The 17,538-nt window shown below is 46.5% G+C and overlaps 1 protein-coding gene across 1 annotated transcript in view; it reads left to right on the forward strand.

Annotated features, from left to right (window-relative positions):
* The window catches only part of LOC121063021 (CUGBP Elav-like family member 4), a 1,483,068-nt gene that overhangs the window by 727,828 nt on the left and 737,702 nt on the right, over positions 1–17,538 (forward strand). Inside the window, exons 9-10 of the mRNA XM_040543331.1 lie at positions 12,210–12,275; positions 14,057–14,137. Of these exons, the coding sequence (XP_040399265.1) occupies positions 12,210–12,275; positions 14,057–14,137 (147 nt within the window). The remainder of the gene's footprint in view (positions 1–12,209; positions 12,276–14,056; positions 14,138–17,538) is intronic.

A 17,538-nucleotide genomic window follows, 5' to 3' on the forward strand; every position in this document is an offset into this window, starting at 1 on the left:
CTGGAAGGGGGCACAGAGCACAGCACTCAGAAAAGAGTGAGCACTGCTCTGTCATCTTCTGCCCAGTGATGTTCCCAGGAAGGAAGCATAAATATAGCCCATACTATCCCGGGCCAGGGGATGTCCAGCCCAACTAGAGCCAGGGGTGGACCCAGTGGTAGGGCAACTTTGAGGAGCCTCAGATGGGGAATGTTTTCCAGGACGCTGGCTTCTTCAGCGCATTTAGTCTGGGCATGTGTAACTGAGGACAATGAAAGAAGACTTCCCTCAGCTGTCCATAATGCACTACAAATATGTTTCCTCATTCACAGCTCTCGGTGCTACTGTTTCTGACTGCTTACCACTACCAGGAATAGCTTTATAACTCCTCATTGCAGACACTGCAGAAGTCCCTCCACTCCCCTTTACTTATGCAGTGGGCACATCTGGGCTAGCAAGACAGCAAGCTCCACTTCATGCCCTACTTGAGGCCCACTCCTCTCTGGTGAGGACTACCTGTCAGTACAAATGGGCAGCCAAGCCTTTATGCCTATCTTTCCAAGCCACAGCTGAGACTGGCAGCAAAGGTGTCCCCCATGGGTGAATTCCTGTGCTGTAGAAACTCATGTCTCAGGAACTGACACGAGACCATCAATTCATTTTTCTTGGCTTAACAAAGAGCCATCAGGCAGTAACCAGTTTCACCCATTGCCAGCAGAGACAGGATTCAAACTCCATCTGTAATTATTATCATTACCCAAACTCATTTTGTAGGGGAGGAGTTGCAGGCATGTTGATATGACAGCCTTATCTGTTAGTTTGTCAATTAGCTAGCATCAGTGCTGATGGGCAGGCTGCCGCTCCAGGCCAGTTGGTCACAGGATCAGTTCTGATCACAACAGACACCCTCCAGTGGCATTGGCCAGGATCAGGGATTCTTTTGTGCAGGCAGAGAAAGGGACTGGCTTCCCCTGCCCCAGTGCATGCCCTGACATTTCAAAGAGGTCACACAGAGTTCCAAGAGCACGTGAATGAGAAGAACAGAAAAGGAGTGACCTTCCTGCACCTGTAGAAGGTCCAGGATGAAAGCCAAGCCCCCTAGCATTCGGTCTGGTCATACACCATGCCCTAGAAATTACCTGGCTCAGCAGCCCCGTTATTGCAATAGGAAATCTTTAGCTTCATTGTGTTTGTCCACCCTAAATCCTTGAGTGAGAGCTTTCCCTTTAATATTTTGTATCAGCAGTTCAAAAAATGCAACAGTGAGCTCCTGAAGCATCATTATGAGTGGGAAGCATTTATTTGACCCATTTGTAACTATCTGCCACATGCCATAAACCACGCTTTACTGGTAAAATAAATAAGTGAATGTTCTGGTTTAACCTGGCCGGAAGCTAAGCACTACACAGCCTTTTGCTCACCCTCCCCCCTCCCTCTCTGGGATGGGGGAGAGATAAGGTCACCCCTGAGCCTTCTCTTCTCCAGGCTAAACAACCCCAGCTCCCTCAGCCGCTCCTCGTAAGACTTGTTCTCCAGTCACCATTGTATCCACTTGTCTCCACTCACCATTAGACTTTTGCACTGGCCATATGGGACTATTAAAAGGTGAATGAGTCTTGCTGATCACTCCTTGGCTCTCCAGTTGACGAATTAGCTTATGGATGGGAATCAGGGAGTCTCGGTTGGTGCGATATTGCCGCCGGTGCACAGTTGTGGTAGCGATTGGCACCTGCTGTTCTTTGACCCTCAGCAACCCTACAACAGAAGGGTCCTCCGAGAGACCGGGCAAGGTAGACAACTGTTTAATGTCCTCTGTCTCTAAGGCAGCTATGCCAAAAGCCCACCGGAACCCTTTTGGGTCCTTGAAATATCCTCTCCTGAGGATATTTCCACTCATTCCCAGTTAGACTCACTTCAGCTACCAATACAGTTAACTGCTGGGATCCCCCTGTCACCCCATAAATACAGATGGGTTCTGGCCCTTTATAGCTTGATGGCATTAGAGTACACTGTGCACTGGTGTCTACTAAAGCCTTATACTTCTGTGTGTCTGATGTGCCAGGCCATCGAATCCACACAGTCCAATAAACCCGATTGTCCCTTTCCTCCCCCTGGCTGGAGGCAGGGCCCCTCTAGTCCTGGTCAGAATCTTTGTTTCTGTGTTTAAAGGACTGCCTGGAGTTGGAGCAGCAAACTTTTCAGAGAACCCCTTTTTCCCAGTTGTTTTCTTTTGCAACTCACATACCCGTGCCTCTAGGGTCTCAGTAGATTTTCCATCCCATTTTCTCATGTCCTTTCCATGGTCGCGTAGGTGAAACCACAGGGTGGCACAGGGTGTGTACCCACCATATCGTCTTCCTTGCACAGAAGGATGCTTACCCCTAATAGCCAAGACACTGGTTTGTACAGGTGGGGAGGAAAATAAACTCTCTTTAAGTTGGTGGACCTCTTCAGAAAGTTTCTCCAAAGTATTCTCTTTTAGTTGGTGGAACTCTTGGGAAAGTTTCTCTACAGCCGAGATGCAGGCCTGTAGGGAAGAGGAGAGACTTTCTTCGTACTGCTGGAGTTGTTTAGCCACTTCATCCACTGTGGGTTCCTCATCCTCTTTCCAGGCCATTACTGCCAATGAGCTGGCATATGATGATGGTGCACTCCGTACAAACTTCTGCCACATGGGTCGTGTACACTGGACTTCATCTAGATCTGTGGATATTTGTGCGTCATCTAGGTCCTTATAAATTACTTCCTGTACAGCTAATTCCCTCAGGTACTGAATTCCCTTCTCCATAGTGGTCCACTTGACTGGTAGACATACAAGTTCTTCCTTGAAGGGATACCTTTCCTTCACAGCTGACAGGAGACGCCTCCAGAGGCTGTGAGATCGTGCTCCATCTCCAATTGCTTTGTCAATGCTCGCATCTCTAGCAAGGGATCCCAGCCGCCTGGCTTCCCTGCCCTCTAATTCCACACAATTGGCTCCAGTGTCCCAGCACCGGAGCAGCCAGGTGACAAGCTGCTCACCTATACAGCGACCAAAATCTTTTCGCACATCTCGTAGCTCACGCTGGTATAGGGTTTGGGTAGTTACTGTTGATTTTTCGACATCCTCATCTTCATCCTCCTGTTCCTCTGATGGCCTGGCCTCATCTTCTCCATACCTAGTCTTAGCAGGAGTTTCTCTGCGTTCTAAACGTTCTGACTCTCTAAACTATTTTTTCATCTTGGTTACGGGTGCAACCGACACTGGTACAGTTTGTTTCCCTGGCTCAGCCTTGGGGCCTGTTGTAGGACTTGGAGTGGCCGCTGGGCCTGTCTCAGAGGTTGAGGTGGCCGCAGGGTCTGTCACTGGGGTTATATTGGCATTGAATGCAGCTCGGTAGGCATAGGCCAATCCCCAGCATGTTGCAGTGATTTGTGTATGTCTGGTATTGCCAGGGTGATGACACACCTTTTTCAAGCACTCTACCAGTTTTTTAGGATTTTGCAGTTGTTCAGGGGTGAATTTCCAATGCACTGGAGGTGCCCACTGCTCTAGATGCCTGCTCATATCCTCCCACTCTCCCTGCCACTCATAACTCTCCTGCCTCAGGACAGATCTCTGGATGACACTCTTAAGTATTTGTTTAACCTTAAACAAAACCTGAAGCGCATTCAGGAGACATAACAATGAGAACATGCTGGTCTGAACATCCCAAGGATATTCAACATTTTGGAAAGCTACCATAACTCGCCTGGAGTTCTGAAAGGGGTAGAGGAGAAAGGGAGAGTGAACAAGTGGGAAAAAATGTCTTCCCCTGACCCCTCCAGAGATTAGCTCCCTGAAGAAAAAGCGTGAAAGGTGTAATTGTTAATAGTTTCTGAGGTAGGGTTCCCAAAGTATGGAGTTGATGGCAATGCTGAGTACAAATACCAGATTAGTCTCATGGCCGGCAACTTTATCATATCGTAAGCCGGTGTTACACAGTACAGCAAAATAATAACCCTGTACCAACCCCCAGAAGTGATAAGCAACACAACAGATACACTAAGTAATGTGCTATATAACTCAGTTCGGAAAGCAGGCACAGCATACTTGAGATCACGGAAATCGGCATTGTGGTTAGCAACTATTAAACTGATGTAATGCTTATAAGAATCTTGTTTTAACACGCTCTGTTGTTTTCTCAACCCTTCGTGCCCCATGTTGGGCGCCAAAAGGACTGCTGTGGTTTAACCTGGCCAGCAGCTAAGCACCACACAGTCGTTCGCTCACCCTCCCCCCTCCCTCTCTGGGATGGGGGAGAAAATCAGGAAAATGAAGCCTGTGGGTTGAGATAGAGACAGTTTATTAGGACAGAAACGAAAAGGAAAATAATAATAATAATGATAATGGTACTACTAATAATAATGTATACAAAACAAGTGATGCACAATGCAATTACTCACCACCCATTGACTGATGCCCAGTCTATCCCCAAGCAACCGGCCCCCCCACCCTGGCTAGTCACCCCTATATATTGTTCAGCATGATGTCAGATGGTATGGAATACCCCTTTGGCCAGTTTGGGTCAGCTGTCCTGGGTCTGTCCCCTCCCAGCTCCTGCTGCACCCCCAGCCTGCCCGCTGGCAGGACAGAGCGAGAAGCTGAAAAGTCCTTGGCTTGGTGTAAGCACTGCTCTGCAACAATGAAAACATCAGGGTGTTATCAACACTCTTCTCATCCTAAATCCCAAACATAGCACCCTACCAGATGATAGGAGGAAAATTAACTCTATCCTATCTGAAACCAGGACAGTGAAGGAGTGCACTCATTAAAAATATAATAAGTTGCCATCTTCAATTGTAGTCTAAGCTACTTTAATGATGCTGTGTACTTCCAACGATGACGCTGCAGCCATAATGAATGAGGTTGTTTAAGGCAGCTGTGGGAGCCTTTTCAGATCCAAAGTGTTTTCTCCTCTGATCTGGAAGAAGGTGCAAATACAAAGCACTAAAGTTTTCAGAGGCACCTAAGTGAGTTAACACCTTGATCTTTATTTTTCAGAGGTGACTTAAAGCAAGCTCCCAAAAAATATGGAGTTAAGTGCCCTAATAGCTTTAACAACCTGAACCCGATTTATGTGTTTATGGGCCCAGGCAACAGGAGGGAAGCCTGGTCCTGTCTCTGCTGTTGAATTAGTACATCACCTTGGGCAACCACCTTCACCTTTCCGCATTTCTGAGTCTTATGTGTCTTTCTTGCTTTGCCCGCTGGAAGCTCTTCATGGGCAGACATGACTCATATTGTGTGTTTGCACAGCACCCATCTCAGCAGGGGCCCAACTATGGATGAGGCTTGGAGGCAGGAGTATTAAGAACATACTAAGAATAATCCTGATTTCCAGGGATGAGCTATATGAATTCCATACTATGGCCATTTGTTGTCCTAAACAAGCATCTCCTATGCCTGTGGATGCTACAAAAAGATGTTTCCAACCCACAAGATGGAGCGGGGGGCACAAATTCCCTGGATTTCATGGCTCCCCTGATTTGTACAGGAAGAGACAATAGGACAACATGTCTTTGACTGAGTGATGTCCTAAATGACAAAACGAGACTATAAAACACAGAATCAGTCTCTGTTTTCTGCTGGATCAGCACATTCTTTCTATTATTGCAGTTATTGTTGTGTCTGAATACCTAATTAATTACAACAGTAAACGCTGGCTTCTTTAATCACAGCATCAGCTGTCCTAATCAATCTTAATAATATGGAATCTGTACTATGGCACCCATGAATTTTAATCTACATAAATTTCTTAAGACCTGTCGCAAGCTTGTTGTACGAAATGATATACTTATGGATATAGATTAGGGCTGTAGAGAGTGATTTAAATTGGATTTAAGGAGAAGGTGAATAGAACCCTCCCACTCATTTATTTATTTATTTATTTAAATCCTGGACTTCACATAGATTTGTCGTGCTATCATTATTTTATTTCCCCCCCACCTTGACTGAGCAGCGCTAGCTCCATTTGATCACCCTGCACCCTGCATCCGCCCTCCCAGAGGCTGCAGTGACAGGTCCAGGGAGAGGTGTAAGATATCCCTGGGACTGTGAGGGAAATGAATAGGTGGGGCAGAGCACAAAGCTGTGGATCCAGGTGATAACATGTTTTTGTAGATCAGTGAAGGGAACAGTGCTGGAAAATAGGGTGAAATAGGTGAAATAAAGCATGACTCCCAGGAAAAGCAGTCAATGAAAAGAAGGGTTTCGAGGGTATATCATATAGGTGGAAGGTTTGCTGACTCCTTCTACCACAGTAAAATCCTAGGGTGTGTAGGGGCCCAAAATTTGCCAGAATTTTGAGAGAAAAAATCCCTTTTTTGTCTCTCATAGAAACTGGGGCCTTCTGCTTCCAGGCAGTAACCAGCATTGTTTTTCCCCACCACCTCCACTGGCTTCAGTGCAGTTCCTCCTGATTTCATCCCTGAGCATCACAGCGGACTCCAGCCCTCTGTCCTACAACCATTTTCACCTGGGGCACCCACATAACAGCTCAGCTGCAGGTACCATCTCAGGAGGGATTCCTTATAGAACATCCCTTAAACTAATTTTATTTATTTTTAACAGTGTGCTTCTTATTGCCACCTCCATCCTTTCATTCTCAGACAAAAGCTAAATGTGGGGTCCAACACTAGCTGAATGCTCCTTTAAAAAGTTGGACTTCAATCTAGATTTTTATCAGTAGTAAGAAAGCTTCCTGGTGTTAATTTTAAAGCACTGGTATTTTGTGCTGACTTGGGAAATCATCCCTGGTTTTTGGCATCAGGCAGAGGATTCAGAAAGTGACATTAACAGATCTACTTTCTTTGAAGGACTTGGGAGTCATTTCTTGACTTCTGCCTAATGAATAAGTGCTGCCTTCATTAAATTTATATTTATCGCCATATAGTAGGTCATTGGCTTGTTTTATGTCTCCAGGTTTATGGAAGGTTATCTGCCATGGTCACCTTGTGGCATCTTGGCCAGGATTGTCTTGCAAAGAGACAATAGTATCTGAGCAGAATTTTTCCTGTGGAGATATGGAAATTATCAAATTAATATAGAGGCAATGTCCAGGGATAAGGCTCTTGCCCTGAGCTGCCAAATGAAGTTACTATTAGCATCTGTTTTCACAGTACACCTTTAGTTTGCCCTGGCAAGGCCAGATCCTCAGCTTCTGTAAAGCAGCATGGCTACACTAACTGCAGTGGGGCTGATGTGACTGATACTTGTCCTCTGGCCTCTCGGGAGCCTCTCTGCTTTTTTTCACTTCACCAGCTGATTCCTGTTTAATCATGTTACATCACGTTTAATCACTTAAATGTCTGTATATTGGTCATAAGATCTTCATGAATATGGCAACAAGGAAAGCTATTTCAAATGGTATCTATGGGCAAATTTGTACATATAGTCACTAGCACATTTGAGGTCTTTTGCTGATGTCACGACGTAAACGTGCACTTGTTCTGGTGCAAAAGCCCTTGTAGGTTCTTTATGATAGTCTCATTCCTCATCTAGTGTCCCCTACATCCCCGTAGGTCTTACCTGACCTTACTTAGCTATTTACCTTCTGGATCACGGTGGACTTGAACCCCAGCACAGACAGCACGCAGAGGAACTGTCTCCAGCCCTGCATGCCCATGTTGTCTATGAAATGAGCACAATTATCGGGAGTGCCTGTGAGGGGACAAGTTGCAGGAACAGGGGTGTGGCATTATTATGCATGTTTGCATGGATGTTAGTTCGGTTTGTTTTTTTGACAGTGTGTAACCATTATCAGAATTCAGTGGTCACTCTCTTGAAAAGGATACTTGAAAATTTCAGAACTATTCATAAAGAGTTGAAAGAAAGGCTCAAGATGCAGAAAGCTTCCCCATCTCTGAATTTCATCTATCATTTTCTAGGGATATCAGATCCATTAGTTGTTGTAACACTAACTTCAACTAATATTTGCAGTAACAGAGAAGACTTGTCAGCTGGATGGGGAGAAGGGGTGGCAGAGACAGGGTAAATCTACCTTAGAGGAGCATGATCATATTACGTTATGTGCATCTTACCGAAGAGTAAAGCAACCTTCCCTCCTGGTCTCCTGCTGAGACACAAAAATGATTTACATCTCCCCACCACTGTGAATTTTAGCATGCGGCACGCTCCAGCCTACAGTTACAAACAACTCTGGGGCAGGTTAGCTCTGGATCGTGAGCCCCTCGTACATTTGAGCCCTTCCTGAACTTCACACTGGTCATTAGTATGTAGGAGGGCTGTCACTTTGATGAACACAGCATGGCCACAACTTCCTCAAATGTCTAATCAGTGTCTTGAGATTTCTGGATCAATACCAACCATTGGCTTCATCCATACTACAGCTGGGAGAACAGGTGGTTATGCCCTTCACTAAGTTTAATTCATCTGGCACAGCGAGTGGCAGCATGAGGTTATGCTCATGGATGCCCAAGCTACTCTGGCTTCATGCCAGGGTACCCAGCCAGCCCTGGAGCCTGTGTCCCTGCATCTTCCTAGGCCATGTTGGCCAGCATGGGCACATCCACTGTATTGAAGTCACATCTTCATTTGCTGAGTAAACACGCCTTCGGAGCTAAGGAAGATGAATTTTTCAGTGAGCAAAGGTCATCACTTTTATTTTTAAGAACACCCAAGTTCTTAAACAACACCAAGTAGGTGGTGAATCACCACAACTGCCTTTCCCAAGCGGCCGAGGTAGGGTATGAGGCTCTGAATAAAACAGAGAGCACTGAACTGGGGGTTGCTGCCTCCCCATGGGGCCTGGTGCTACAGCCCAGAGGTGCTTTTGCCTTGCTCCTTTTCAAGAGCATCCAGGGACTCTTGGGCCAGTGTTGTAGTCCTGAGTGTCAGACCAGCCACAAACACCTTGCATCTTCTTTACCTGTGAGTAAATGATTCCCAGCTTGGATCAAAGCTGACTGAAATCAGGGGTTGAGTTATCCCGTTGACTTGCATGTGCTGAGAGCCAGGAGGAAATTCTCTCTGTAATCTGGGGCACAAAACAGTCTCTTGAGAAAGAAACTCCCAGTTAGATACTCCCCTTGCTGGCAAGTCCTGAAGGCTCAGGGAAATAATGAACTCTAAAAGCTTTGTGTGGGAGGGAAAAAGGCTGCATTTAAATGCCTGTTGTTCCAAAACCCTTTATATAAAGCATTTGCCCAGTTTTAATATTTAATCTTAAAGGTGAACGGTGATTTTCAGCACATATTACCTACACTGAATGGCTTACTTATGACGGGCAGAGTATGGCTCCGAAGAGAGGCAAGATATCCTCACGTGGGGTAAGGAGAGCAGCTCCCCAGTGAGCTGGGAGGTCCCATTCAGTTTCTAGCACTAGCACAAAGACAACAACTGTCCCAGGACATCATCTTCGTCATCCAGATGGTGTGGTGCTTCTGGAGCTGCTTACACCCATTCTCTCTGAGAAAGTGATCAACCCCACCACGACTTAATCCATTTTAAAGGTCTAAGCCCAGAGCTGGGTCCAGGGAAAGATGTTTAATTGTGAGAAAGAATTTATTCTGATCCAAACCAAAATCAGTAGAAGTATCAGGTTCCCAAAAGGAAAGGCAAAGCCTGCACTCTCAGGCCTGAGAAGCCAGAGGTAAAATAGCTTCTTTGGAGGGTTTTGTCATTGTAGCACCCTGTGGGCAGGATACAGACTCAGGTATAGCTGGGAGAGTGGGCAGTTTCCATGCATGCCCAACTAAGGCAAGGAAGAAAGAAAAGGACCACAGTTGGATAGGTACAGCTCCATGTATCAACAAAGAGGCAGTCATTGCTAATTGCCAGCATGTCAGAGAAGGAAACAACATGCCCAAGTCCAGCCTCAACTTTAACACTGTCTTTCTGCATGGCCTGCAGATTGAGCAATGTCAGCACAGACACCTTGGAAGAAATGTTCACCAGCCATACTGCTGTAATGCCCCAGGACATCAGCTAGGTGCTCTGCACCAGCCTGCAAGCCCCAGCAGCCCAGTTTGGGGGCTGGTGTCTCATCCTACACCATGCCCTCCTGGGAAGCTGATTTTTGGTTTCTGACAGGTGTGACCTTCTGCTCCAGCTAGGCTAACCCAGGGCAGAGAAAGGAAATGCCGAGTGTATCTCCTGAGCAGCAAAGAGAATTTCTTTTTCTAGCTCAATAAGCAGATGGGTACCACCAAGAAAGGGCAGTTGCCTTTGGGGCAGACACAGTAGATCATCTCCTTTCCTTCAGAGTGCAAGACCATAATTCTCTTATAAAGATTTGCTCCCTCTACCACGTCTCCTTTCTCACCTTGCTCGGGATGTGCCTTCTATTTGATGGCACATGGTCTGTTTGGGGGGTCCAAGTTATTAAGATCCTTTCTCCCATGGGAGCGCAGGAACTGGTGTATCACTCAGCCTTTCATAACCATTCAGTTTTCTTCTGGAGCAATATGCTCAACAGCCTGTTTTTAGTGGAAAACAGGCTTGAACAGAGGTTAAAAAGAATAGACTTTGGTCACTTCCTTCTTCAAGAAGGGAGGAGTAAGTGGAAAACAGATTTTATACTTTGCAAGCATTTCCTCCAGTTTCCTGCAGCATCTAAACTTTAAAAATACAGTGTTACATCCCCACTATGCCTTCCACTGATCTCCAGAGGTTTTAAGGAATTCTCGCGCCCCTTTTCAAGGGGTGCAAATCTTTACAGTAATTCAGTGCTTTTCCATTCCACATGCATACTGTGGGGCCTGCCAAAGGTCCCACCTGCCAAAGCAATTCAACCAGCCAACTTCCAGCCTAAGACTACAATCCTACCTGTTTCTTCCTGTGACTACCCCGATGATCCAGTAATACCCATAATCAACAGGAGCCTCCAAGACTTAGCCAGCTAATTGAGTTTCTCTCCTCCAATTTTGGTCTTACCATTCATCTTTGCACTTGGGGAGATAAATGTACTAGGAGACCTTACAAGCTGCCATCATTATCAATGGTAATCTGCCATTAAGGATCAAATCTGTAATTGCATCTGTAACACAGCACTTTGTCCATATTCCCCGGGTCCATAGCACTCATGTTTGCCACTGCATCATGCACTTTGGCATGTAGCCAGTCTCTCTCCTTGGCTAGGTCAACAGCACCAGCAGATTTCCTTCCAAGAGGCCCCCATCAGGTGCACCCTCCAAGCCCTTTCCTCCAGCTACACCTCTGCTCTTGTAGGAGGGAAGAAGGTGGGAAGGAGGGGGAAAGCAGCAGTTCCCTAAGGGATCATCCTAAAAGTATGAAGCTGGAGGGACTGAATAAATGTAGAACTATGCAGCATGAATAAATATAAATTAAACTCATAACAAGAAGTGAAATATTAGGGCCAAGGTGACATTTGGACTGGAGGTTCAGCCAAGCTTTGCTTTAAATATTTTATTGCTGCAGATAAAGAAAGAGCTTATCCAACACGTTTCACTCTCTCTCTCTCTCTTGTTCTCTCTTTCTCTCCCTATCAACCAAAAGGGAAAGGGAAAAAAAAAATCTTAAATAGCTTTGGTTGTATTTGAGCTAGACTTCAAAGTTTCACAAAAATAAACAGTTTTAGGGGGAGGAATGCACACTTGTAAAGGGAAAAAAATGCACTTTGAAGCCAGCTAGGGACTGCATGCTTTACACAGAGATCCACAGCATCCTCCTGGAGCAGACAAGTGGTATCCCCCTCCCCTCCAAGCAGCCTCTCCTCCCCGTGCAGGGGGCTGCCTGGCAGCAGCATGGTCCTTCGAAGGGATGTCAGGGTAGAAAAAGCCAGTGCTTTGTTCTCTTCCCCTTCCTCCTTCTATGCCCCTGTTGTTTTCTGCTCTGATTGAAAGTTTCATGTGCTTGTAGCCATCACTGAGATCTGAGTGTGCACAGCACCTAGTACAGCGTCAGTCCTGGCTTAAGATGAGGGCTTTTTGGGGGTTGATTGCTGCAATGCCAAAAATCTGTATGAGTAGAGGTGGTCTCTATAATTTAAACTTGGGAAAGGAGAGGATAAGTTTGTCTGCCTTCTGCTCTGAAGTCGCTCAGGGCAGCTGGGGGACTGTTGTCATAGGGGGTCTGCATCACACTGTCTGTAGGGCGAGCAAGCTGCTTCTCCTCTGGAACCTTCAGCCTCTGGGTTTGTCCCACACCACCCATCGATGAGGGAAGAGAAAGGGGGACCATCTGTCATGTTTTAATCCCTTAATTCCTTCTCTCTCTTCTGTCTCCACAGCACAGAGCCCCACTGCAGCAGACCCCTTGCAGCAAGCCTACGCTGGAGTGCAGCAGTACGCAGGTCGTTAGTATTAACACTTTCTCCCAATAAACCTTTCTCTTCTCTAAAGTCTTTAATCTCTGAACACACCTAAGGGGGCTGGGGGAAGGGAGGTATTTGCTGAGACAGGGACACCAGGGCCACAGATCCTCAGATTAAATTTGCATTACTCATGAAAACAAAGACCTAGGGTCTTCTTCCCCTGAGGAGGCAATCTTCAACCATAAAATACCAGGGAAAGGCTCCCACTGACCTGTACCTTGGTGCAGCTTCATTGGCAGGACTGGGTTGGGTCTCCTTAGCACAATGAACAAGTGGAAAATCAGGACACTTGGTTTGGGGGCCACTTTCTGTAGCAACAAAATTGGGTGTTTCCTGAGTGCTGTGGTGTGTAGGGGAGATGGGCGGTCAGACCCTGCTGTGCCTGGCAGGGTTTGGGATGTCTGCACATCCCCATGTTGTAGGGTATGTCTACGCTTTGCAGGTTGGCCATGCGTGAGACACCTCAGCACTGGTTAGCTCTGGTGTGGCTGGAGGTGCAGCTGCTGAAGCGGGGGCTACCACACTCACCCCAAAAGCTATCGTCTCTGGAGTCAGCCTTAACACACTGCTGGCCATATCCCAGCTAGTTAGTCTGAGGCCTGCTTAGAAGCTGCAGACGTACTCCTGGTTCCTCAGCAGCTTCTTCACAACTTCCAGGGGGTCAGCTTCTGCTGACTCTCACGTTGCCCTGTACGCAGAGCTGCTCCTTTGCAGCTGATGGACTGACACCAGCCAAAGTGACTTGGTGCAGATCATGACCCTGCCGTGTTCAGCCTCCCCTTGCGAGGTGTCCATGGCCAACGTTGAGAGGAAGCTGCCACCCCAAAGTCATTATTTCCTGTGGTAACTGGAGCAATCACGGGCTCCCGCTGAGGAATGGCTATTATCTCATGTCAGCGCTGTATCTGGAAACTTAATTTAATTCTCCATGTAGGGGTTCATTTGCCAGTGTTTTAGTTATTGTCATTTATTGCTTGTGAGGTTTGATAGATGGGAAGCAGCTCAACCCTTTGAGCTGTTAATTAACCCCTCTGCACACACATGGCCCCTATCCCCCTCTCTCTGGGCTCACAGGTGACCCATACTCTGTATTTTTAGCAGCAAGGCACATCATCTACCATCTGTGGTACTGAATGGCTCCCCTTGTCTGCTTGGTGGGGGAGCTGAGGTGGGGAAAATTGTTTAATTGGCGCACACTATTTCCACTGTGTCTGTGTGAAAGAGAAAGTGTCTGTAGACATGAAAGGACATATATATCTGAGAGTGTATGCACGAGTGTGCCTATACAGGGTGTGTGCATATGAAGGTTACAGTAAGAGAGAGGAAATACACGTGTGAACTATTACTATGAGCATGTGAATTAGAGTGCAAAAGAGATTACACAGGGAAACGTGCATGGGTGCTGCACGTGACTGCCAACACGGGCATCAATGTGCTGAGCTCGTCAGTGAGCGTGCTTGTGGTACCATCAGGGATGGTTACGCATCTCTGGTGGGGGAGATCTTAGTGGAGACCCCCGTTTAGACCACGTGGCTGTCCTCAGTGCTACTGTTAGGATGTTGAAGGGAGGTTGGGTCTTCAGGGCCAAGTGCCACCACCTGGAGCACCACTGTGATGTTTCTACTGCATCTCAGGCTGTATGAGGTGGTTAAAATACAGGGAGAAAGTCCACCTCCAGCTTGGTGTGATTGTTTGGTGTGAAAGCTCCATGCTTCCCAGCACTGAAATCTGTCCTTTCTTCTCTCCCTTTCTCTCCCCTATAGCTGCTTATCCTGCTGCTTATGGCCAGATTAGCCAAGCGTTCCCACAGCCATCTCCCATGATCCCACAGCAACAGAGAGAAGGTGAGTGAATGGCCTGTTCTTGCTGGACCCAGCATGCCATCCCCACCACATTGGTTCCCCTTCTCACACACCTAGAGAGCATCCATTAAACACCCCATTGCTTCGAATCCCTGGTCCACTGAGTCTTTTCTCAATTTCTATATGTGACATCATTGGCACTAACTATAATATGCATGAACATCCTTGTGGGGAATAGCTGCTGAGATCTATCTTCTCAGCCCCCAGGAACAGGAACACGCTGATGTGCATGGGCCATGGAAAGGCCTGGTAGCAAAGTAGGCAATAACATCCAGTGGGGGTTTTTAAAGACAGCCAACAAGAATGTGGATCAAAATCACAACTGCACTGGAATAAAGAATTTAATAGGAAACAAAGCACTGGTGGCCCTTCATTAGAAGCCAGTAATGTCATTTCAGAGACCTGCTATTTAGTGGAGCTGATAGAGTCCTTTTAGCCTCCCTCAATAATCAGGAAACAGAAATCAGCCCTTTTAGAGTGCAATATCTGTATCAGGGTGAGATGAATCATGTAACAAAGGTACCTATTTCTTTACATTGACTGTGAGAGGAGCCAGGGTTAAGTAGTCTATAGGACAGGCAGCACTGGAGACATGAAAAGTAAGGAGAGGTGAATCTACCCTTATCGCATGTAAATGTTTTGGGAGATAGAATCATAGAATATCCCATGTTGGAAGGGACCCATAAGGATCATCAAGTCCAACTCCTGGCACCGCACAGGTCTACCCAAAATTTTAGACCATGTGACTAAGTGCACAGTCCAATCGCTTCTTAAATTCAGACAGGCTTGGTGCAGTGACTACTTCCCTGGGGAGCCTGTTCCAGTGTGCGACCACCCTCTCGGTGAAGAACCTCGTCTTGATGTCCAGCCTAAACTTCCCCTGCCTCAGCTTAACACCATTCCCGCAGGTCCTATCACTGGTGATTAAGGAGAATAGGTCACCTGCCTCTCCACTCCCCCTCGCGAGGAAGTTGTAGACTGCGATGAGGTCCCCCCTCAGCCTCCTCTTCTCCAGGCTGAACAGGCCCAGTGACCTCAGCCGCTCCTCATACGTCTTCCCCTCTAGGCCCTTCACCATCTTCGTCGCCCTCCTCTGGACACTCTCCAACAGTTTTACATCCTTTTTGTACTGTGGTGCCCAGAACTGCACACAGTACTCGAGGTGAGGCCGCACCAGCGCAGAGTAGAGCAGGACAGTCACTTCCCTCGACCGACTAGCAATGCCGTGCTTGATGCACCCCAGGATGTGGTTGGCCCTCCTGGCTGCCAGGGCACACTGCTGGCTCATATTCAACTTGCTGTCAACCACAACCCCCAGATCCCTCTCTGCGGGGCTGCTCTCCAGCGTCTCGTCGCCCAGTCTGTACGTACAGCCAGGGTTGCCCCGTCCCAGGTGCAGGACCCGGCACTTGCTCTTGTTAAACTTCATGTGGTTGGTGATCGCCCAGCTCTCCAATCTGTCCAGATCTCTCTGCAAGGCCTTTCCACCCTCATCCGAGTCCACAACTCCTCCAAGTTTGGTGTCGTTGGCAAATTTGCTCAAAACACCTTCTAGTCCTACATCCAAATCATTTATAAAAGCATTGAAGAGAATATATCCATGTCAGGTAATGCTTTGCCCCCGAAGGGTTGCCTGAATGAAGAGAGGAGTCCCTCATGTTTCCTTTACAGTCAGTGGGGAACAGTGGGATCCTCAGAGGCAACATACTCAGGTAGTCCCAACCGCCCTCCAGGGAGTCCACTGCTCTCACTTGAATAGAAGAGGAGACTGCTTGCCTAAGTGATGCATTTAAGTCAGATGCTTCAGCCTAGTGTAGAGACCCTCATTTTAAAACGTATATTTCAGGTTTTAACCTTTATTAGGTCACTGATTCAGGTATATTCTATGTTATATGTGCTATTATATATATTATAACATTTAATATTTTAATATAGTGTAACAGTCAGAGTGAAATGAAGCAAGATTATATTATCAAACTAAAACATTCTGATGGCCTAGAACTACTTTGAGGGAGAAATCTCATTTTGTGAGAAAATTGGAAATGTTGGCATTTCGATCTAATTTGGAATTATTTTTTTTCCCATGTCAGAATTTCCTGGGGAACATTAATTTTGTTCATGAACCAGCCCTACCACAACAATAACATCGATGATCACATTGTTAATAACAATACTAACTCTCAGCTCCTGGATCCTGGTTGGATAACAAGCCCAGAGCTGCTTGGCTGCTGCATCATTCCCGTAGAGATTAGTCATTGCTTCCACATGAGTGCTGAGGCTGCTGGCAGCGGATGGGGTGCATAGGGTGGAACAGATCCAAAATGATCAAAGGTAGAGACAACAATGATCAAAGGTAGAGGCGAAGTCTTGATTCAGACTATGTCAACCAAGCAAAACTTGGGGGTAATTTCAAATATGTATGGTATTACTCATCTTGACATAGTTTCTGAAACTCAGAAATACACATTAAAATAAAGTGATGCAGGCTTGTGACTCCTGCACTCAAACATGCTGAGGACTTGAATAGCAAGTAGATGCAGAAGAGGCAATGAAGTTACAGCCTCTGAGTGTTTGCTGTAGAGGTGAGGTGTATATGCCACTTACTGTGCATCCAACCAAAGGGCTGAAAAAATTCATACAACCTTATGGCACAGCTCATTTTTAGTTACTGTTGGAAGAGCTCTCTGGTCATAGGCTCTCCTTATGACACTGATTCACAGTGCTGGGGATGCGATCACAGATAGCTAATCTCAGCTCAGGTATGTGGAGTTTACTCATGTAGACAGTGGACACCCAGGATAGGTTGGGACGGCTGCTGTCCCCAAGCCAAGTAATTATCAACAATCTGGAGGGTGAGGAGCATGGGCAGAGCAATGACTTAGCAGATCAGGTCCAACCAACCCAAATAAACAGGGACCCACAGCAGATCTCTTTGCCGTGTGTTCCAGTGTTCCCACGTACAAGTGTTTCCATTATCCAACATGGTTTGCCTGTAATATAAAAACTATTCATAAACTGTGCGTTTCTCTACAACTTTTCTTTCCCTTTGTCTGAACCAAGACTATCTGTGCTTCTAGTGTATTAATGAGCAGAAATATCTATTACTTAAAGCAATAAAACCTAAATCCATGGAAGGCGTCAGGGTAGAAATGAACCTTGATTCTCTTTTCATAAAGTGTCGCAAGGGTTAGATTTTGAGCTGACTTACAGCCCTTTCAAAAACCAAAGTGAAGTGCTTAGTAAAGAATTTTAGTACTGTATTCAGCCCTGAACTGCCAAGTTTACTGATCTCCAATAATCCATTAACTCAGTCCAAAACAAGACCTTTCTCTTGACAGTTAGAGTTTTCACTGAGGTTTTGCCATACCAACAGGGATCTTGCT

This window comes from Cygnus olor, assembly GCF_009769625.2.
Source record: "Cygnus olor isolate bCygOlo1 chromosome W unlocalized genomic scaffold, bCygOlo1.pri.v2 SUPER_W7, whole genome shotgun sequence".
NCBI classification, from domain to species: Eukaryota; Metazoa; Chordata; class Aves; order Anseriformes; family Anatidae; genus Cygnus; species Cygnus olor.